The sequence below is a fragment of the Manis pentadactyla genome, chromosome 10, assembly GCF_030020395.1.
Source record: "Manis pentadactyla isolate mManPen7 chromosome 10, mManPen7.hap1, whole genome shotgun sequence".
In the NCBI taxonomy this organism is placed as follows: domain Eukaryota; kingdom Metazoa; phylum Chordata; class Mammalia; order Pholidota; family Manidae; genus Manis; species Manis pentadactyla.
In genome coordinates this window covers 15116621-15140392 of record NC_080028.1, presented here as the reverse complement: position 1 = coordinate 15140392, position 23772 = coordinate 15116621, and the positions used below count along the sequence as shown (strand labels likewise).

The window sequence follows — 23772 nt, the reverse complement described above, 5'->3', positions numbered from 1 at the left end:
CACACGTTCCGTACCAGACTTCTGCATCTTCTGCATTGCCCCTTTTTAGGAGAAGGAGGGTCTGGAACTTGCCTGAGGTCACAACTTGTACGCAGCAGAGCTAGACTGGGGGCCAGATGGAGAAAGCCCATTCCCTCACCAAACCCCCCCTCCTGAGCCCCCTTCATCTGGGCGCTGCTAGGGTTCTAGTGTGGTTATGACTCTGGCCTTGAGGTGGATTTGAATCCCACTTGGTGAGAAGGGAAACATGGATGTGAGTGGAGAATCACCGAATGTGTTCATGTTTGGGCCCCAGAGGAAACACTTGGAAGGAGCCGTGTGACTCTGCATTTGAAGAAGATTTTCAATGATGGCATGATAGGACATGAATCGCAGTGAATCAAGAGGCTGAGTATAGATTTTGGGCAGATTTTAGCTTCATTCATTCCATCACTCAAGAATGCCATGTGTCTCCTGTGTGCGTGGCACCCTGCTAGATAGATGCTGGGCTTAACAAAAATGCTCTCTCTGCTCCTCTGGAGCAAAAATTCTTAGACAAACAAGTAAACACAAAAAAATAGGTAATACCAGTGAGTGATAAGCACATGAAGGAAAAACCACTCTCCGGAGTAATGAGGAGAAAGCATAGTGATGGGAAGGTTACTCTCTCATAGGGTGCCTTTCTGCCACACAAAGCTGTGTGCCTTTGGTCTGGAAGCTTAATATTGCTGAACCTCAGTTTCCTTATGTAACTGATGCAACCATCTGATAGGGATGTTGTACAAGTTGTGAAAGTGGTAATAGATAATGTATATTCAATACTTACTGTATGTGTTCACTTTGCTAATCATTTTTATTTAAATGCGTTATCTCTGTAATGCTCATGACTACCCTATGAAGAAGGAATTGTTGTTATTCACAGTTTAAGTGGGGGAAAGCAACAGGCTAAAGACAAAAATCAAAGCTAAAAGCCAAAGGGTTCAATGAGTTTCTGAGCTCTAGAAGCTGGGCTGGTAAAATGTACCTTGATTGCATGGGAAGCAAGATTGATCTCAGTTATTATTGCCTAACTTTCCTGAGGCAGAATCCAAGTATCTGTACTTTTAAAGTTAATATTGATTAAATGCCTCTCATCTGCCAGGCATGTACTAAGCACTTTAAATGCATTATTGGTTGTATTTAAAAATATATGTTACAGGAACTATTATTATCCACTCCTTTTTATGCAATGAGAAAGTGAGGCAGAGAAAGGGTATATATGAAGGGGCTAGGTGGCCTAATCTATAAGTGATCCACACTCTTAGTCACAAGGCTATGCTGACTTTCTCTTCTTTTTGCTTTAGTGTGGGAGAAAACTGTGGCAGGATGTCCAATAAAACATACATCATTCTAGAGGAAGAGGAGGATTTGCTCTTCCCTCCTTACACTGAAGTGTGAGGATAGTTCTTTAAACTGTAAAGACAAAATTTTAATTATTGTTGGCAAATACAGGGACATAAAGCATTCATCTCTTTCCTGCAAATGTGAGATGTACTTTTCCCAGTCTTCTCTGGGAGTCATTTGAAGTTTAGTTAACATTTGCTTCATCTCTGAGAATGTCGAGGCTTCATTCGTGTTCCCACACAGACATACTCCAGTAAGAATAAACTAATGAGGTGGAAGCCATTAAGTCATGAGAGAAATACATGTAGCCTTTAGGTAGCTGGAAGTCATTCGCAGGTGTGTGTTAACATGTGACTTCAGGTGAGTGTGGTGTGATGCAATGAGAGCATGAACTTTACTGGCAGGAAGACCAAAGTTTCAATCCCAGCTCAGTCACTTTCTAGGTGTGTGACCCAGGACAAATGACCTAACTTCCCTAAAGCCTCAATTTCCTTCTTTGTGAAAGAATCCACTTCTTACCTTCGAGGGTTATTTAGAGACTATAATGGGATTGTGCATGTCAAGTTAAGCCTGGCTCCTTGACACTGCTCAGTAAATGGCAGATCTTACTATTAAAAATAATTATCTGGTCTTCCTATGCCCAATCCTAGGTGTCTAGTTGGGAAAATGGTTAAGATCCTGATAAAAATTTACACTGTTGGAGCATATCTAAGGTGTGTTCTGCACTATGTAGTCATAGCCTCAGTTCTAATATCAAGTTAAATCATTGTTTTCTTAGGGGGTTAGACTGAGGGATTAATTTCACTTTCACTTCTCTACCTTTTACCTTGATTTCATCCTTGCGCTTTCCAATTTGTTAAAGGCAGTGGAAAATGTCTTTGTAGGTCAACACCTGTTGACTGAGATTTAAATGCCAGAAGAGCGTTCCGTGGAGCTCTCAAGACATATGTGCACACCTCTGATGGAGGCCCCCCCAAAATCCTGATGTCCTGCCAGTGCTGGAATGTGATGGTCCACATTCTTCATCCCTGTCCCTCTTTATACTTGTAGGCATCACTGTTTTAAAGGCTGAGCCATTTTTCACTTGATTTTTCAGGAAATGGAAAACTCAGCTTCAAATGGGCCGTTCTCCAGAACTGGTTTCAGCAGGATGTGGGGGAGGAGTTTAGTTCTCTAGTCTTTCTTGCGTTTGTTTTTTTTTTAATAGGGGGAGAAAATGTTCATTTGTTCTGTTTCTGTTTTGCTGTTTGGTTTTTGCCTACATTGTGGTTTTTGAGTGTTGGAAATGTTAACAGCTTTTCATTAAGACAGAGAGAGAGAAAGCAGAAAGGAGTGAAATCCAACCATTATGTGTTCAGTTGAGTATGATCCGAAGTGAGGCAACTAACACTGGATTGACCTGTGCTAATAGATTTTGTGGTCTGTGGCATCTGATCTGATCTTCAGAGCAGCGTTACTTTAAAATATGTACATAGTTTCCACTTTTGTGGTCAGCGAATCCTCAATAAGACACCAACAGCATACTCTGCCTCTGAGCAAGTGATAATTATTAGTAGACAGGTGAACCTGGACATGTTGGGTCTGTATTGTTGTGACTGTTTTAATTTAAAGGGATAATAAAGCCTTTGAAAGGCTGCAACCCAGTGAAGGTTCGTTAGCATTTAGTGTCCTGTGTGTTTTCTGACTACCCAGTTGTGCTAAAAGACAGCATTATTTAGATGCAGCCTAAGTGAGCTTGATGAATATAGCAGATTTTTATGTAATCAGGGTGGAGAACTACTACTTCATAAGCATTGATCCCCTGAATCCATCCTGTTGGAGAAAATGCATTATCAGTCAACACAAGTGAGCTACTCTTTAAGTAGATTTTGCAGCCATTTGAATCATCTAAATGCAACCACGTGATTAGTGATTGCTAATTATACTGCCAGCATCTAATTTTTGAGAGACAATTGTGTTTTGTGAAGAAAATCATGTTAATGTGTTTGTTTTGAATCTTGTGACTGCTGCTAAAGCTAATATTTGGCTTTTGAAGAAGGAAGTGTTTCTTTGAATTTTACAATTATACAATTTAGAATTTTTGAGAAATGTACATGAGTGATTTTTTGAATTCCACATCCTCTTTTTCGGAATGATTTGTCTGAATTTGGGGTGTTCACACCTATAATGTATTTATCATTTGTGTGCTGATTCTAAAAGCTCATGGGTAAGATTAAGTTCCTATTGAAGTTATTAGGATTTTATAAAGTTCCAGAATTGGGCCCAAGGCATACACTCAAACCTATTTGTGATGGCATTAATTGATTAAACATTTCGCCATATGTTTGGGGTTTTTTTGGTGTTCAGTTCCACTACTGATAATAAATCCAGGGGGAGGAAGAATTACGGTGCTTCTGTAATAGGTTTTTGCACCACCGAAAAGAGAATCAACTAACTTTGTATCATTCTAATATGACTACTAAAAAGCCCAAGATTTCAATTTCAAGGAATTATATTCCTTTTACTTGATGACTTCTGTCAGAAAAGCAAAATAGTTTCTCCATAAAACATTGTTTGATATCACAGAAAGCAAATAACATTGGCTGAGAAAACCCTGGGCGTTTATAAGGAAGAAAGATTCCAGAGGGCGTGAGGCCCTCCTTTAAGACATTCAAACTTGAAGCATTGCAAAGAAGATTTCTAAAACATTGAGCTGTTGTAAGACAGGCTTTGGTCTCCTCAAACTTTTATTTTCAACTCAGTGGGCAGAGTTTTTGAGATGGCTGTGGTTTGGGTAGGGAACCTTTTCAGAAATGCCAGGCTTTTAGAAAAAAACAGTTTTTCTTCTAGTCAAGGCTCTGTTTTAAAGTTTGAAAACTTTGCTGTGATTTGAAAAATGAATTATTTCTCTGCTTCATTGGTGTTTCCTCTGGGTTACCTCACAGGGCACAGCTGGGAAGCCCTGGGACGGGGAGAGCTGCCCGTCCAGACCTGGCCCGTTGGCACCAGGCATGGGGTGTGCAGTTCCCCCAGAGCACAGCTTGGCAGCAGTGATGGGCAGAGGGGTCCACAGGGGTCCAGGGGGATCCAGGAGATGAGGAGCCAAAAGAGAGAATTCTCTATGGGTTTGTGTTTGGTTCCGTTTCCCTTGGTATTGAGAGGTACTTTTTTTAAAAACAGGAACCACCAAAGTTGTATGATGGTAGATAGTAACTGGAAATTATATACTGATACAGAGATCATTTTTGAGAAGGAAAGAATGAAGGAAGGAGGGAGGGAGGAAGCAAGGAGAGAAAGAGGGAAAGAAAAAGAGATGGAGGGAGGGTGGGAGGGGAGGAGGCAGTCACAGTGAGATCATTTTAGTATTTGACAAGAGGCTGACTTAATGAGTGATTTTGAAAATTACTACTTTTTTAATAAAGTGGCCCTCTTTTTGAAATTGGGTATCAGATTGATAAAATTTTATAATCTTTTCCAGGCACTGTGCTACATGCTCATTCATGTCAACCTCATTTAATTCTCATACCAAACCTATGGTATTATCATCCCCGTTTTGCAGATGAGGAAACCAAGATTCAGAGAGTCCAGTTAACTTGTCCAGGCCAGGTGACGGTTAGTGTCAGACCAGGTTTTGAACACAGATTATTCTGATTTCAAAGCCAGGTTGCCTCCTTGCCTCCTAAAACCTGGGAAGGAAGGCAGACTCCATCTAGAGATGTCCATTCTAACTCACCTCCTTACTGTGTAGGAGTAAGGAGGTCGAGCCATCCCTGCTCCTGGCAGGAGACAGCAGCTCACACTGCAGTTCTTTGGAGCTCCCTGTCACAGGTGTCAGTGGGTGTCTGACCGCCACGGGCACTTTGATGTGACTTCGGCAGCAGGCTGCTGACTTGAGGACACCCGCGGGTGCTCCTTTCTGTGGGCGGCGTGCCTTCATGCAGTGCGTGCCTTTCAGCTCCAGCCATCCTCAGAACTCCTGAATTCAAGCTGGCACCATGTCTGTGCAGGTATCGCCCACCTGCCAGTTACTTTGGCAAAGTTGACATCTTCCACACATCATCAAGGGCTTCATATCTATTTGCTTACAGACACGATTTTCCTTATAATAGGTTCAGACTAAAAACCTTAGTGTTAAGAAAACAGTACCTTCCGTTTGCATACCATGGTACAATTTGCAATCACTAATACAGTCATTAATAGGGAGTTTGCTAATCACTGGCACAATCATTAACAGCTCTGTCTCTGGAATCCCAAAGGTTTGGTGAGAACTGGCTTTGCCATGGGTGAGATAAATGAACTTAGCAAATTATGTAACCTCTCTGAGCCTCAGGTTGCTTTTCAGTGAAGTTGGGCCATGCATAGTACCCACCTTATAGGGTATTGTGAGGATTAAAAGAAGTAATGCATGTAAGGGGCCAGCACAGAGTTTCTCCTTATGTTCTCCTAGTAGATTCCAAGACCCGCCTTTTCCCCACATCCTTCCCCACAAAGACCACATAAGAGAAGAAAACAAAATTTTGTACAACACTTCCCTGTGTTGTGTGTTCTCCATACATGACCTCATAAACTTGTGAGCTCACAAGTTCACTTCCATTTTATACTTAGTGGAACTGCTGCTTGGTGGGATTCACTGACATGTGTTGGTTCGTACAGGAAGAGACTATCCAGACTGAGGCTTTTTATGACATGGAAACCTATCCTGCTTTCTTTAAACTAGGCCATTTCCACCCCAGTCAAAACCATGTCTTTGTAAGGAGGAGCTGGGTCTCCTTCTGCATGGAGTTCTGACTGCTAACTTATCCACATGGGTCTAAAGCACACAGACTTGCCAATCTCATTTGACGTGTGTACTTGACACTGCCTCCTTTTCCTCGAGATTTCCACATCTGTCATTATCTATGCTTAGCACAGTGCAAAGCAATCTATTAGAGTGTTTTGCACAAGTCAGTGCTCAATAAATATTTAAGATATAACTCAATCTATCCTTCATACTATGCATAAATGCTACATCTCTTTGCTTGGTTTTTAGGAAACTTGGCTCAAGGTGCCATGCAAAAAGTACTTGATAAATTAACTGCAGATGAACTGACAGTCTTTTGAGCCCCTGCTAAGTGTCAAGCACCGTGTCGGCATTTCACTAATTTAGTTCTTTTCTTCCCTCCCCACTAACTTTGCCTCCTCTCCTCACCGATCTGCTCTTCCGTGCCAAGCACCTTCCTAAGTGCAGAGAATAGTGAGTGAATAAGGTACAGTCATCTCTTAAGGAGCTTATATTACTTCTCTTAATCCTCATAATAGCTTCATGGGGTAGATTTTTTTTTTTATAGGAAGGAAATTGAGGCCCATGGGGTTAGGTAATTTTCTGACAGTTGCAGAGCTCACTTAGCTACTTGTGAGGGAGGATTAATATTAGTGTCCTTCTGGCTTCCAAGGCCACATTCTTTTCACCACACGAAGAGATCCAAGACTCAAACAGAGAGAGTGATAACTGGAAGGGACTCGAGAGAGATGACTTGGGGGTGGGCATGGTATAAACACTGCAATAAAGACTTACACAGTGCTTATCATGTAAGCACTCTGTGCCTTAGGCACTTAATCCTCATGGAAACTCTGTGAGGTGCTGCTGTTAACACCCCCATTTTGCAGATAAAAAAATTGAGGCCTGAGGAGGTTGAGTCACTCACCCAGGTCATATAGCCAGGAGATCAGACTTGAATCCATGGTCTGGGTCCTTAACTACTACACTGTCATGAAACAAAAATAAATGATAAATGCCTTTATTATAAGCAGGTACTTAGGAATGAGAGCAATTCCATGTATCTAGAACTTGCTCTGTGCCCACACAATACTAAGTGCTTTCCATGCACTTGTTCACTGAAATGTCACACTGCTAAGATGAAGTGAGCAGATTATCATCATCCAGGTTTTACACAAGGGGACATTGAAGTTTAGAGACTTGACCTGAAGTCATTCAACTAGTAAGTGCTGAAGCTGGAACTCAGACCATTCATGTGTAGCTAGTTATTAAGCCCTTGTGCTGACTTTTCCTTCTCCTGGGTGATTCTCAGGAAATGGTTCAAAAGAGAGAGAAAATGATATGCACCAAGTTGTTCATTAAAATATTATAAAACATACAAACATTAGCTCAGTGGAACACTGGGCATCTTATTCAATGATAAACACAAAGACTGTAGCAACATAGGAGAAATCTGCATGATAGAATGTCAAGAGGAAAAGGAATCAAAATTGTATGTTCACAGGGGTTATAGTCCACATATGTGCACATATGGACACGATATGGGGAAGCAACACAGAAAAAGGATAAGCAATTCACGTGTTGGAGGAGCGGGGTTGTGGGTGAATATATGTCTCTTGTCAACATTTAAAAAATATAATTTCCATGATAGATTAGCCTAGGAAAAGAATGTGTTTTGCCTAAGTGAAGGATGTTTTGATGATTATCTCCAAAGTTCAGGCTGGTTTGAAGTCTGTTTGGGGTCCTGCAGCCTGAAGTGCCTGGCTGCTGAGGTTTTAGGGAGAATCCACATCCCCTAGCAGAGGGGGTGAGAAGAAATGCAGAAGAGGGGAAAAAAACCTACAACAGGTAGTAATGTCAAGAATCAAATTATATCTATCATATGCTGTGCACAGCGAGCGGCCTTACTCCAATAACCTCCAATAATTTAAAAAAAATCAGATGTTTATGTTTAAAAATATTGTAGATGTTGTAATAAATATTTGTATTTAATAATAGTGACAGAAACAAAAAGTCTGCTGACATTAGGTATTAGTAGCTATGTTCTCCCCAAAAGTCAAGGGGAAATGACATTTTTACAGCCTGTTTGTGCAGTTATGTACATTAACTCTGGTGTTCCCAGGGATATTTTCAAAGCAGACATTTTGCATTGAATTAATCTTCGACAGGAGATGGCACTGAACACCTTAGCTTTAATTTTTTCTAGATTCCAGGGACTGTCGTGGTCTTTGAACTACTGGCATTGGTGTCCCTTTGGGGTTACCTCGTTAATTCTTGTATATTGCAGGTAATGGCCCTTAATCTCTTTGCCTACTTTATGGTTTTATCTGTTGAGTTTTCCTAAAGTGAGAAAGGACAGTAATATTACTGAGTACCTGTTGTGTGTTTGGCATTATGTTAGACACCTCCTAGTATCCATAGTGAGACTTTAAGGCATGTATAACTACGGGTATTAGAATACACATTAATGGTTAGGTTAGAGGCAGGTTCAAATCCTGACTCAGCTGCTTACTGGCTGTGCAATCTTGGGCAAATCATTGCTGTGATGATGGCGCTGGTGAAGATGATGATGCCTGTCTTGGGAGGCCGACGTCCCAGAGCTATCATTAGTACCATGTTGCACTCACCTGCACTATGCTGTGGTTGAAACCCATCTGATGAGGAGGAGACTTGGGGACACTGGCCACATGGATTGGCTAGGGGAGTGAATACAGTTAGCCAAAGAGAGGGCAGAGTTCTCATTTTCTCTCCTCTAGGCCTTTCTTTCTCTCTGGGCCTTGCTTGCCCCATCTATAAAATGGGATAATACTACCAACATATGACGTGATTACAAGAATTAGTATATAAACAGTTTAGCACAGTGTTTGGTACAAAATAGAGGCTCGGAAAATGGTAGTTATTGTAACTATAGCAGAAGGGGAAACTGAGGCTCAGAAAACTTAAAGTGCCTGGTCAAGTTCACAGAACTAGCGAGACTGCAAAGCTTAGAAGTAGATCTTCTCACTTCTCCCTCTGTTGGTGTCTCCCTACCCAATGGGAGGGACTTGCTCACTGTGGCTGGGAGTTAGGTTGGTTTCGCCACTGGCAGTTGCTAGTTTCCAGACCTATGGGAAAGAGTCCCCAGGGTATGAATGGACAGGCAGAACAGCCACTGGGCACACTTTAGAAATCTGGAGAGGTAACTAGAAACAAAAAGAGTGAGTGGTTTGGGCATTTGAGACTGCAAGGGTGTTTAAAGAACAGTGCTGCATGATAATAGAAATAGTATCCCCTTGCATTTAGTTAGCCCATTAGCCTTTATCAGAAACTTTCATCTAGCATCATCATCATAATCTGGGTCTCACAATAGCCTTATGAAACAGATGTGCTCATTTGACTGATGTGGATGTACACATAAAATGGGAGCTGGGGGAGATTATTTTTTAAAAGGATATATTAGAATTGAGAAGTGAAGAAAACTCTGCTCAGATTTTTAAGCAAAAGAAGAAGAAAAGTAAAAAGAGGCAAACTGCTGTGTGTGCCTTCTGACATGTCTTGCACTGTGAGTGAGTGGAGTTATGGACTGAGAATCCCATCACTGGGGATAAATCGAGAAACTGAAGGAGGAAGCAAATCCTTGTCCTGTTCTTTGCAGAAAGACAGGCCGAGGGCATAGGGTGTTGAAGCAGATAATAAATGGGCTGGCGTTTCAGTGTGGAGGGCATTTAAGCACCCTTGAGCCTATCGGAAATGAGCACCAATCAGCTACAGGGACAACAATGACCCAGAGGCCATGTCCTGAGGCCCGGGGTGCAGGGAAAACTGTGCACCAAGCCATTCACACTCCTCTGTGCCCTGGCCACACATCCGAGGAAAGTGTAACTTGCCCAGCTGTATTTGGGACAGTAACGTGACTCACTTCTCACATTACCGGGGGAATATTACTAAAAGAGATAATTGTGGAAATGCTTACTGTTGGAGCATAAAACTGGTGCTCAGGGCTGAGCTATGTGGCAGGATGCTTGCCACTTTCCAGGAGATGTCATCAGCGTCACCTCGGACTCACCTGCGTCATTCTGTGACTGAGACCCCAGCAGATGAGGAAGGGACACGGGGACGGGGGACACCGGTCGCATGGATTGGCTAGAGGAGCAAATAAAGTTAGCTAGAAAGAAGGCAGAGTTCTTACTGTTTCTCATCTCACTGCACTGCTCCTAGTTCAAGCTCTAAGACTTAGACTCTTGCAGTGGCCTCCTACTGAAGGGAACCGTTAATTCTTACTGTGCCTAGGATCATCCTTGTTTACACATGGGGTCCTGGCAAAATTCTTAATAATGCAGCTTTTCAATCTCAAAAGTGTCCAGATTTGGATGATAAGTGGCATGGACTCCTTCTCTCCCTTAGCAGCATCAGATGGAGCTCCACAGACCTGTTCTGCTCATGCCACACTCTATCCAAAAGTTCAGAGGCTCCCAACCACCTATGAATACAATCCCGACTCGGTAACCCAGCCCTGAGCACAGAGGCAGGGCTTTTATGTGCGCTCGCCCCACAGCATCCCACGGAGTCATAGTCAAACAGGACAGTCGCAATAAACACCTGCTGAATTAACACCTGAATGAATGTGCGCATTCCCACTCAGGCTTCTTATCAATTTCTTGACTGTGTCATTCTTCTGCCAGCTTTGGGCCTGTGCACGTGTGGCTCCTTCGCCAGGAGCGCTACCTCCTCTCTCTTTACCTGGACTTGTAGCGTCACACCTTCCTCCTCTTTAGTCACGACAGGCTCCTTCCTCCAAGAAGCCTCCCTGACTCTCACAGATCAGGTCAGACCTTCCTTGTTTCCCTCTCCGTGACTCTCTTGGAAATTACATATCTGCTTGTGGGATGATTTACTGGCTGACTCCCACACCGAACTCTACTCTTCCATGAAGGCAGAAATGGTGTCTGAACAGTTCACTACTCTGCCCTCACGGGGTAGCTTAGTGGGGTACACACGGTACGCTGTAAACAGTTGATACAACTTCAATGATCCCCCATTTCTACAGGGGATATATGCCAAGACCCCCCAGTGGATGCCTAGCCCTTGGACAGTACCGAACCCTATATATACTGTTTTTTCCTATACATACCTACCTATGATGAAGTTCAGTTTATAGACTAAGCACGGTAAGAGATTAACAACAGCTAGTAATAAAATTGAATTATAACAATATATTGTAATATAAGTGACATGAGTGTGGTCTCTGCCTCTCAAACTATCTTTTTTTTTTTTTAGATTTCTACTTTTATTCATATGACTTTATATATCATAAAAAATTCTTATTAAATGTACAAATATAATTTATATGTTCCTTCGTAATTTATTTCCTGAAGATATCTTTTTTTTTAATTGTTATTATTATTTTTAAATTTTGGTGTCATTATCAAACTCTCTTATACTGTACTTACCCTTCCGGTGATGTCATGAGATGATGAAATGCCTATGTGATGAGATGAAGTGAGGCGAATGATGTAGGCGCTGGGACGTGGTGTTAAGTTACTACTGACCTGACAGTGTGACAGGAAGAGGACCATCGTGTTCCAGACTGTGTTTGAAGCAGGTATCTGAAACCACAGAGGGCAAAGCTCTGGATAGGCGGGGACCATAGGGGATGACTGAATGTACATCCCCTACGAGGCTGCCCTTTCAGAGCCAGTGCACCTGCTTGAAGCCCTCCCATAGCTTTTTAGCACATCTGGAATGAACGTGAGGTTCTTACTACGGCCAGCAAGTCCCTGCAAACTTTAGGCCCTTCCTAACGTCTGACCTCATTTCCTGCTGCTCACCCCCTTCCTCCTCGTCCTCCACCACGCTGGTTCTGGCTCTTCTTCACACTCTCCCAGCCCACTCCTACGCAGGCCTTTGCGCTGGCTCCAACATCTCCTCTTCCGAGAAGCCCTCAGTGTCCCGCTACCTAAAACAGCACCCCCATCTCTATCCCATTCTGTCGCTTCATTTTTTTTTCTTAACCCCTGTTCTGTTCTGAAGTTAACTTGTTACTTGTTTTTGTCTGTTTCCACCACAGAATATAAGCTCCCTAAAAGCAGGGACCTTGTCTACCGTGTTCATCGCTAGATCGTCCGAGCCTGGCATACAGTCGGCCCTAAATCAGTATTTGGTGAGAGAGGGAAGGCATAAAGGCAGGGTCAGGGTGGGGCCGTCCCTGGCAGGCAGGCCTGGGGCTCCTTCCTGGAACCCAGAGGCCCCTGGGGCAGGGCCTGTGGCGTCACCATGGCAACCCACTGACCTGAGGCCCCTCAGAGAGGCCACAGCCGCCTACTTCCTGGGACCCAGACTTTCCACACATTCCTGTGTGTCACCACCCTGGGGAGCCCAGGGAGACGGAAAAAGGGGCTGAATGATCCAGAGGAAAGCACAGCCAGGTGTCGGGGGAGACAGGAGCAGGCCTTGCTGGCATGGTTCCACTGGTAATGGCCAGGGCTGGGGGAGGGGAGCCTGGGGTGCTCTCCAGCGCCTACAGAGGACCTGGGGCCTGGCCCCCCTTGGGTAGCTGTGAGTATGATGTGTCAGGTTTTTAATGGAGTACTTCTAAAACTGTGAATTCCTAACGTAGGCCCCAGGACAGTGCCCTGAAGCACTGTTGATATGGAGAGTGTGAAAACACCTTCTGTTAAAACCCAGTGATACTTTATAAGTCAGGCGGCGTTGCTCCAGGTATTACATAAGTCAAGAACTCCCTGTTCTCATCCAGTTCCTCAGGAACGACGCTCCGCAGGTTACTCCCCCAGTGCTTAAAACTCAGGGCTGGTTCCCGGCTGCTCACAGGCTTCGAGGCCTGGTGGGCGAGGCCTTCACAACCTCTCCTAACCGACCCTCCCAAAGGTCTCCCACCACTCCTGGGGTCACGGGCCAGGGAACCCTTCGCCTTTCCCAGAACCCGCTTTGTGCCTTTGTGACAGCGGCCTTTTTGCCTAATATGCCTTTCTTTCTTTTTTGGCCTGGCAGATGCTGAATCCTTCAAGGACCAGCTGAAATGCCATCCCTTGTGTGAATCCCTCAGGCGGAGCTGGAAGCCCCCTCCTTTGTGCCCTCACAGCACCTTATTATAGTAACAAACATACTCCTGGTTACCTGGTGGGTTCTCGAGGCAGCGTGCTGCAGCCAGTGCAAGTGGGCTTCAGAGGCAGACAGGCCTGACCCGGCTCCGCCACAGCCGGCCGGGCGACAGGACTTAGCTTCTCTGAGGCTCAGTTTCCCTGTCACACGTCACAGTTGTTGAAGGCTCTTCCTCAGAGTTGCTGTGACGAGCAGAGGTGAGGCATGTGCAGCAGGGTGACTGGTCAGGGAGAGGGCACTCAAGAAATGCTGCACATGCCCGTTACTGCCTGTCCCTGTCACTCGGCCGTGAGCTCCCTGTGGACAGAGACAGGCTTTCCTCGACTCTGTGGCCCCCAGAGCCAAGCATGCGGAATGCTTCATGTATGATTTCAGTTAATCTTTGGAGAACCTGGGAGTTGGTGCTTTAAGAAGGTTCAGGAATCATTCTGACATCAGTGTTAGCATAGCGTGGAAGTGGCAGGACTGGGATTTGAAATCCACTTGCTCTGGCTGCAAACCCCGCATTCCTCCCAGCCTGCCTCTGTCTTCTCTTTCATCTTGTGCTGACCCCCTGTTGGCGACTCCACCTCGGCCACTGGGCCGTCCTGCCATTCCTCACATAGGTCACGCATGACCCCGCCTCAGGGCCTTTGCCTTTGGGCTCCCCTCTCTGGAAACCTTCAAAAGCTTTGCTCCTTCACTGCACTCAGTCTCAGCGCAAATGCTGTTTCTTCTCAGGGACCTTTCTGGGGGAGGGCCCCGCGCCCATCATTCTGTTTCCTCACCCTGCTTCACCTCGTCACAACCATCTCCACCAGCTCTGTGTGTCTCACCACGCCAGGCTGCTGGGGACTAAGCACTGAATGAGATAGATGAGGTTGTTAGAACTTATATTTTTAAGATGGGGAAAATAATTTTAAAAATACATAAATAAGATATTTTCAGGTCCTGACACCCTGGCCCACCAGAGGCATCTTGCCATAATACACTGGCTTCCTGTTAAACAGTACTTGTCTCTCTCTTCTGTTGAAACTTTACACTGAAGATTCGTGATAAGTATTTGCTAAAAGAGTGGATGGATGGATGGATGGATGGTTGGTTGGATAATCTAAGAACAACATGATGTACATGTTGCAGCAAGAAGAAAAGGCATAGGCTTTGGGGATTGATGATCTGGTTAGAATTCTGACCTTAAACCTTCTAACTGTGTGACCTTGGCCAAGCCACTGCCAACAAGCTGGTGTGGTGTTCTAAGCCCCCGTTTTCTTATCTGTAAAGTGGGATGAATTTCTGTCTTACAAGGTGAACTGTGAAGCTCAGATCAGGTTTTCCATGTCAGTGTGCTCTGTAAACTTCAAGGTTTATCTGACTTAAAATTGTTTTTCAAAAAAAGTAATGCAACAACACACATTTATTGTTCGGCTACTGTGGGGCCAGGCACACTGTCACTCACTGGGGGAACAAAAATGACAGGGTCCCTGCACTCAGGAGTTGGGGAGTCGCATCTGCCTTCCTCTCTAGATGGCAACTAGAGGGCAGAAGCCAGCCTTGTTCATGTCTCTGTCACTCACAGCTTCCCTTTACTGCAGCTTTCTTTTATCTGGAAGGTACAAAATAAATGTTGGTTGAATTTTGCTCTTTTTATTTGGAAAAATTGCCTTGGATGTGTTGTACTTTTTCATGTCTTATGTGGCAAAAAAGAAAAGGACTAGGAAATTCTATAGATATGTGCACGTATCTATCTATATGTTGTGCATCCTTGTATAGCACGTGTGTCAACAACGTAACATTTACTGAGGCCAGAGTACAGGAAAATCTTTATACCAGGTACTAGTGGAGAGTCAAAAGAAAGAGAATAAAAGGGGCTTCATTCTTAAGATGTTTAAGTTCTAAACTGAAGAGCCTGCTGTGTGTAACAAAGGCTGGCAAACATTCAATTTAGCAAAAATTATACTATGGAAGTCGAGTTTCAGTGAAAAGTCTGAATGCATGGCAGACTGTGAGCAGCACTGCAGTACTGGCGCTGTGTCCTGGAGACCACATGCACCATAGGAAGAGAGCTCAGTTCACACTGGGAAAAACATTTTGGTTATGACCTGAGTTGGAAGGCTGGACCTGCCACTTACTAGCTGGGTGACTTTGGGCAAGTCACCTAATCTTTCTGAGCCTTAGTTTTCTCCTCTCTAAAAGGTACCTATTAATAGCACCTACCTCATAGGGTCGTCATGAGGATTAAGGTGGTATATGTGGTGCATTAGCACAATGCCTGGCCCATAAAGGCACAATATATGGTGGCCTTCATTATGATGAAATAAAAAGTCTACAAATAAGTAAGTTAACATAGTGCCTTATTAGAAGTTCAATATACCTGTCATTCTGGTCAAGTAATTCTTGATCTTTGCAAGACCAAAATCTATTGTTACTAGTTTTAAAGGATGTAAAGTTTATCTCAGGTGACCTGAAAAGAGGCCTTCTAATCATATGGAGTAACCTGACTTAGGGACATGGGTTGCAGATGCTGCTGTTGAGGGCCTCGCTAAGGAAGAAGGCAGAGGTCAAAGAGCACTGTGGACCCGAGGCCTATGGCCTGTTTAGTATTTCAGAGTGTTGCATCCATGCAGTTTAGAATGAATGTCCTGAAAACTCCAAGTGGCCAGAGCAGCAGCAGTGATGGTTCTGCTTGGACCATGGTCTGCACCCTCAGAGTGCATCCTGGGTGCCCCACGTCCAAGTGGACGTGGATTCACACAGCCAGAAGCAAGTGAACAAGGATGGCAAAAAAAGTGGGAACCGTTTCTTCCAAGAAAAAGCTGACATTTATGTGGGGTACCCTGGCCAGAACAACGGAGACATGATGGTTGTGTTCTTAGATCTGCCATATGCAAGAGAGACCAGTCACTCTGTGTAGCCCCAGGGAGCCGAGTGGGGAGCAGAGTGGCTACAGGCCTAGGCCCTGGGGTCAGAGAGACTTGAGTGGGTGCAATGGGGCAGTGGGTGGGAGAAAGTGTTACTCGGTGAGATGCCTGCCCTTTTTTTCAAGGCACTTCTAGTCCTCTCTCCCTGCTGGTGACCTTGCTTTTGTCTCTCCAGTGTTGGGAGAGGGCAGTATGGAGGGGAGGTATAGCCTTCAGGGAAGTTCCTCCTTGACTTGCACTCTCGTGGGCAGGTGTTGCACTCTTGGCCCGTGTGGTGTTTTGAGCCAGCTCCTCTCTGGAATGTTACTGTGAGTTCTTCAGGGAGTGTCCCACCAATCACTGGGGATTCTGACCTGTAAGAATAGGCCCTTCTAAAGAGTCCACAGTTTTAACAAGGCTGATCCTGGCACAGACAAATCGGGGAGAGGGAGAGTATTTCTCTTATTTCTCTTAGTTCCCTGTTTCTGTTGAAAGGGAGGGAGTGTATGCATGAGTGTGTGTGCACACATGCCCGAAAGATTAACTAGTTGTGCATGCCTTGCTAGGAGGACCAGGGGTTGGCACAGACCAACAGAAATTGCTGTAGGTGGTATGGTTTGACGGAGGAAGGGGCTGCAAATTTTAGTAAATGCCATTCCAAGTCAGCCATGACTGTTGCTTGGAAAGATGTGCCAAGACTTGAAGGGATTAGAATCTGAGAGGAGACATTCTGGAGAATCCAGAAAAGAATCCTGGAGATTTGTATCCAGATGCAATTTTGGATAAGATGTGATGACACATATTTGCCTTGTGCCATCAAAGCTTTGAAAATCTTATGAGCCATTTGTTTCTACGCTGTGCCTTGGAGATCTGGAAAGGGTAGCATTTAACGTTTTGAATTTCTCTGCTGCTCAGTGTTTCCTCAGAAATACCAGATTTCCGTATCCTCTTAACAAGCTGGCTCTTGTTCCTTCCCGTGGATATTTTCCCCATACTTATTTACAATTTTGGAAGCAGCTTTTAAAAGAGCAATTTGTTGAGACATAAAATACAAAACAAAACCTAACATTTCTCCCTGCTGTTTGCATTTGCTTTCCCCGTGTCTTCTTTTTATGATCTGCTATATAACACCTAAGGTGTTAACTAATGAGCTTTTCTTCAGCTCTTTGAATTATGAGGAGTCATAGTCATCTCTCTAAGCTTCAGTTGCTTTCTAGGAAAAAATGGAGATTAAAATCTTTACTTCTGAGAGTTGTTGAACACAATGAGATAATATGTGCCAAGGGCCTGGCGCGTTAAAACAGGAGTTCAATAAATGCTAGCTCCCATATCATAAAGTCGGCAATGGGAGACTGCAAAAGCAGTCAGAAAGCACACAGCCAGCGGTATGCTCAGTTCTGCTCTAACACCACATATGCATTCCTAAAAATCACCACCCTGCAAAATTATGCAATGAAGCCCACAGAGTTTATTGGAAAATAAGCTAGAGACCAACATTCAAAAACCTTGTCAGAGATATGTTTTTTTTTAAAGCCTAATAAAAATGATAGCACAGGTTTGCACCTATTAGAAGGCTGAGATAAACAAATACAGTAAGTATGGCACTTCACCTTGGAACATACCTGAAGTTTTTAGAAGTAGATGTCAGAAGGACTGCAGCTTGGAGTTATTGTGAAGTGGTGGAATGCAAGTATGGCTCATAATACACACCGAGAACTATAGCTGGTAGATGTTTGGGATGTGAGCACATATGAATTTTACATATTCCTCTCGGGCTCAGAAAGCTGTGTGCAGTTTTCTGCATTACCTGGTGGCTCTTATGAAAGAAATCCAAAAGCAAACACAAAGTCTGCTCAGTGTTCAAATCATTCCCTATATATTACCTGCATTGGAACACGTTCTTATTTTAAAAATAGGCATTATGGCAGAACTGACTGTACTTAGCTGAAGTTGCATGAATGAATAGTGGATGATGTAGTGGACGGAACCAGCATTATGCTACATTGTGGGAAGTACACTGGTATGTACTTACTTAGGAATTAGGTTTTAAAAACCTTTTTTTTTTGTAATTTTAAAATACTATATTACTAACAGAGAGCTCTTGATATCTCTTCCTGCAGCAGCTTTTGGTCTGTGCTTGAAAGATCCCCTTCAGGGACCACTGGGTAAAGGGAGGTGAGCTGCAAGGTTTCCTCCCCTCTTTCCCTACTTCAGCCAGAGCCTTCAGGGTTTCATCTGTTCTTTTTTCTCTCTTCTTCTAAAGAAAGGGTTCTGCTGCTAATTTACAAATCTGCAAATCACCATCAGTGATTCAGTTGACCAGATTTTGTTTTACAAACTACTTCACCAGAATATATCCTCTTTGCAAAGAAAGATAATCCTTAGTTGGTGCTATTGGGATATGCATACTCCAGGATTAGAATTTGACCAAGAAATACTCAAGTGGGACTTCTCTTCAGCAATGGTATATGTGGAGCTTTATGTAAAATCCAATCCCAGTCAGGACAGATCTCAGATAAACTGGATGGGCATTTAAATGTAATGTGTTTATGATGCTCCTGTCTCTTCACAAACACCAGCAGCAATTCTGCAATCTGCAATTCTGTAATTTTCTTTCTTTTTCCATCCCCAGAGAGCTGGATTGAAAGATGTCTCAACGAAAGTGAAAACAAACGTTATTCCAGCCACACATCTCTGGGGAATGTTTCTAATGATGAAAGTAAGTGCTTACAACTCATTCTTCCATGCAGTCCTAGACATAGCCAGGAATAGTGCTTCTAGAATGCTAAGATTGGGCAAGTCACCTGAAATGAGAGACTCTCTGGCCATATTCTGCAGTAGGGAGTGCTACCCAGTCAGGTGGATGTGGAACCAAGGCCATGGCAAACACTTGCTGTTTACACATTCACATTATCTGAGCTCCCAAAGACCCCATTACACTTGGGCAAATGTGGATCCCAAATAGAAAAGGCTATTCTCCATGTCACACTGTAGATGTGGGTTTAAAGTAGGGTGTCATGAGATTGTTTTAGAGTCACGAATGTCCTTGCTGTTTGAAAGTAAAACCTTCTCCTGGACTTTGGACTAGAGAATTGATGTTAATAGAAGGATATAAACTGCTGTGTTCACACCTTTCCCTGAGTTATGGCTGGGCTTCTGGATGACTTGTGATAAGAGCAAAGGTCACTTGGAACTTGTATTTGTCTCTTAAGCACTAAAAAAGGGGGGCAGCTTATTATAAATGTCATTTCCAGCAGGGACAGTGTGTCTTTCTCCCTTGGTTTGTAAAGTACATCTCCTTAGTGCAGTTTTCTCAAAGAATGGGCCAGGGACCACCCACTCCATAATCCTCATGGGCGTGCATTAGTATACTGAACAACTTCATTCCCAAGTCCTTTTCAGAGTCCCTTATCTCTTTGTCATTCCATCATCACTATTTTGCTTCATTCTGTAAAACTGAGATAAATCAAACATAAAGTACACAAATCTTATGTGAATAGTTTGATGAATATCTTGTATCCTCTGTGTCACCACCACCCAGAGAAGAGAGAGAACATTTCTAGCACCTGGGGAGGCTCCCTCAGGTCTCATCCCTGTCAATAACTACTGTCCTGAGTTCTTATCACTGTAGTTTGATTTTGCCTAGTTTTGAAACATGTAAATAGACTCATAGACTCAGTATTCTTTTGTATGTAGACTTTTTCCACTTAACATGATGTCTGTGACACCCATCAATGCTGCTGTTTGTAGCAGTGGTCCTTTTCTTTTCCATGGCTGCATAGTATTCCACATATCTCACATCTTATGTGTCTACTTAAATGTTGATGGATATTTAAGTGGTTTCTAGTTTCCAATTATTTCTTAAGCATCCCTGAACATTCTTTTTTTAGTATTATTTTATTGTGGTAATATATACTAACATAGAATTTATCATTTTAAGGAACAGTTCAGTAGTACCTACTACATTTTGCTTTGTGCAGCCATCACCACCATCCATTTCCAGAACCTTTTTCATCTTTCCAAACTGAAACTCTGTACCCATTAAACAATAACTTCCCATTGCCCCTGCCCCAGTCCCTGGCAACTACTATACTTCCTGCCTTGATTAATTTGATTCATCTCAATATCTCATGTAAGTGGAATCACCCAGTATTTGTCCTCGTGTGACTGGCTTATTGCACTTAGCATAATATATTCAAGGTTCATTCGTGTTGTAGCATGTGTCAAATTTTTCTTTCTTTTTAAGGCTGAATGACATTCCATTGTATGTATATATCATATTTTGCTTATCCATTCTTCCATTGATAGACATTTGAGTTGTTTCCCCCTTTCGGCTACTGTAAAAAAAACGCTGCTATGAACTTGGGTGTACAAATATCTGTTCGAGTTCCTGTTTTCAATTCTTTTGAGTATATACCCAGAAGTGGAAGTGTTGGATCATATGGTAATCCTATGTTTAGTATTTTGAGGAACTGCCATACTGTGTTCCATAACAGCTGCACCAGTTTCATCCTTGCCAATCCTTTTTTTTTTTTAATAATAGCCATCCTAAAGGGTGTAAAGTAGTATTTTGTGATTTTGATGTGTATTTTCCTAATGATTACTGATGTTGAGCTCTTTTCATGTGCATTGATCATTTGTATATATTTGGAGAAATGTCTATTCAAGTCTTTTGCTCATTTTTAATTGAAATGTTTATTTTTTTGTTGTTGAATTATGGGAGTTATTTATATATTCTGCATATTACCCCCTATCAGATATATGATATGCAAGTATTTTCTTCCATTTCATAGGTTGCCCTTCACTCTGTTGATTGTGTTCTCTGATGCACAGATATTTTTAATTTTTATGTAGTCCAGTTTATCAATTTTCTTTGGTTGCTTATGCTTCTGGTATATTACCAAAACCAATATCATGAAGGTTTTGTCTATGTTTTCCTTCCAAGAGTTTTATAATTTTATCTCTTATGTTTAGGTCTTTGATCCATTTTGAGTTAATTTTTGTATATGGTCCACATTCATTCTTTTGCATGTGGATATCCAGTTTTCCCAACACCATCTGTTGAATCTTGACACCCTTGTCAAAAATCCTTAACCATAATGCGAAGGTTTATTTTGGGCTCTCTATTCTCTTATGTTGGCCTATATGTCTGCCTGTATGCCAGTACCACACTATTTTGATAATTATAGCTTTGTACTAAGTTTTGAAATCAGGTGATGTGAGACCTCCAACATTTAATTGTTTTTCAGGATTGTTTTGACTATGCAGAGTCCCTTTAGAGTCCTTGTGAATTTTAGGATGGATTTTTCAATTTCTGCAAAAAAATGGTAGGATTTTGATAGGGGTTACATTGAATCTGTAGGTCATTTTGCATAGTAATAACATCTTAAAAATATTAAGTTTTCCAATCCATGAACACAAGATGTCTTTCCATTTATTGTTGTCATTTATAATTTCTTTCAGCAACACTATGGTTTTTAGTGTACAAGTCTTTTGCTTCCTTGGTTAAGTTTATTCTTAAGTATTTTATTCCTTTTGATATTGTAAATAGAATTGTTTTCTTAACTTCTTTTTGGATTGCTCATTGTTAGTATAAAGAATGTAACTGATTTCCATGTGTTGAATTGTATCTTGCAACTTTGCTGAATTTATTCTAGCAATTTTGCTTGTGGGTGTGGGTGTGTGGGTGTGTGTAATCATGTCCAATTGCTCTGATTGGACCTCCAGTACTATATTGAATAGATTTGGCAAAAGTGAGCATCCTTGTCTTACTTATGATCTTAGAGAAAAAGCTTTCAGTCTTTCACCATTGAGTGTATTTGCTGTGAATTGCTCATATAGGTTTTTCTTATGTTGAGGTTTTCTTCTATTCCTGTTTTACAATTGTTTTTGTCATAAAAGTGTTGAATTTTGTCAAATGCTTTTTCTGCATCAATTAAGATGATAATGTGGGTATTTTGTTAATATGGTATATTACATTGATTGATTTTTGTATGTTGACCCATCCTTGCACTCAAGTATAAAAAACTCCACCTAGTCATGGTATATAATCCTTTTAACACATTGTTGAATTCTGTTTGCTAGTATTTGTTGGGAATTTTCATAATAATTTCAATATTCATAAAGGATATTAATCTGTAGTTTTCTTTTCTTGTAGTGTATTTGTCTGACTTTTGTATCAGGGTAATGCTGGCCTAATAGAATGAGTTTGGTAGTGTTCCATCCTTTTCTATTTTTTGGAAGAGTTTGAGAAGGATTGGTGCTCTAAATATTCTGTGGATATCCTCTTTTGTGAACTACCTGTTCAGGTCTTTTGCCTGTCAGTTTTTTTTTAAATTGTGCTGTTTTATCTTTTCCTTAATGATTTGTAAGAATTGTTTTTATATTTCAAATAGGAGATAATAGGAGAAGAAAGTATTGCAAACATCTTCTCTTAATTGGTGGTCTGCCTTTCATTCTCTTAGTGGTATCTATCAATGCATGGAAGTTCTTAGTTCTAATAAATCTGGTCTATCAATGTTTTCCTTTTATAGTTAGTGCTTTTTGTTTCCTATGAGAAATCTGCCTACGTCAAGGTCAGTAATCTAATTTTCACATTATTATCTAGAAGAAATTTTACCTTTTACTTTGATATCAGCAATCCATCTGGAACTTTTATATGCAAAGTGAGGGAGGAGTCATAGTTCTTTTTTTATTTTTAATTTTTGACTGATAGAGCAACTTTTGTCAAAAAGAATATCCTTTACCCACTGATCATGAATGAGGAGATCATGTCATGTGCATCTATGTCTTGACCTTTATTCTGAACCATTGACTATCTATTTTTGGGTCACCTTATTACTTCACTTTATAATTAGTTGTGATATCTGCTGGCATAAGATGTTTCTTCTTCAAGAGTGTTTTGGTTAATTTAAGTTCTTAACATTTCCATACAGATTTTAGAACCAGCCTGTCAATTTTCACATGCGCACATGCACACATGCACACACACAAAAAAAACCTTCCAGGATTTTGACTGGGATCACATTGAATCTATAATAAATTTGAGAAGAACTGACATCTTACCAACATCAAATTTCCAATCCATGTATTTGGTATTACCACTGTGTCTTGAATGGCCTTTAATTTCTCTCAGTAGATTTCAGTGTAGAGATTTTGTACATCTTTTATTGGAGTTATTTCCAGGTAACTGATATTTTTCAGTGTTATTGTAAGTAGCATTATTTAAAATTTTTTTCTAATGGTTAGTTGCTAACATATGAAAATGCAATTGATTTTTTAGATAATGAAAAAGTCTCCATTCACTTTGCTAAATTCACTTTTAATTATGAGTTTGGTTTTTTTTTAATTTTCTATGAATATAATTGTATCATGTGAGAATAATGGTAATTTTTTAATCTTCTTTTATAGTCTTTATATTTTTCTTTCTATGCGTTAGTGCCCTGACTGGGACTTCTAGTGCAATATTGAGTTGAAGTAACAATAGTAAACATCCTTGTCTTATTCCCAACCTACGGGGGAAAAACACTTAGTGTTTCACCATTGGGTATGATGTTTGTTGTGGATTTTTTGTATATACTCATTATCAAATCCCTGGTTTGCTGAGTGATTTTTCTTGTATGGGTTTTGAACTAATCAGGTGTTTTTTCTACATCTTTTGAGATGATCATTTGTTTTTGTCCTTTATTCTATTAACGTTGT

The 23772-nt window shown here is 41.8% G+C and overlaps 1 protein-coding gene across 2 annotated transcripts in view; it reads left to right on the top strand.

Annotated features, from left to right (window-relative positions):
- The window catches only part of RFX4 (regulatory factor X4), a 142451-nt gene that overhangs the window by 6502 nt on the left and 112177 nt on the right, over positions 1 to 23772 (top strand). For both annotated transcript variants that reach the window (XM_036891502.2, XM_036891501.2), the window contains exon 2: positions 18704 to 18790. In XM_036891502.2, coding sequence (XP_036747397.2) covers positions 18704 to 18790 — 87 coding nt within the window. The remainder of the gene's footprint in view (positions 1 to 18703; positions 18791 to 23772) is intronic.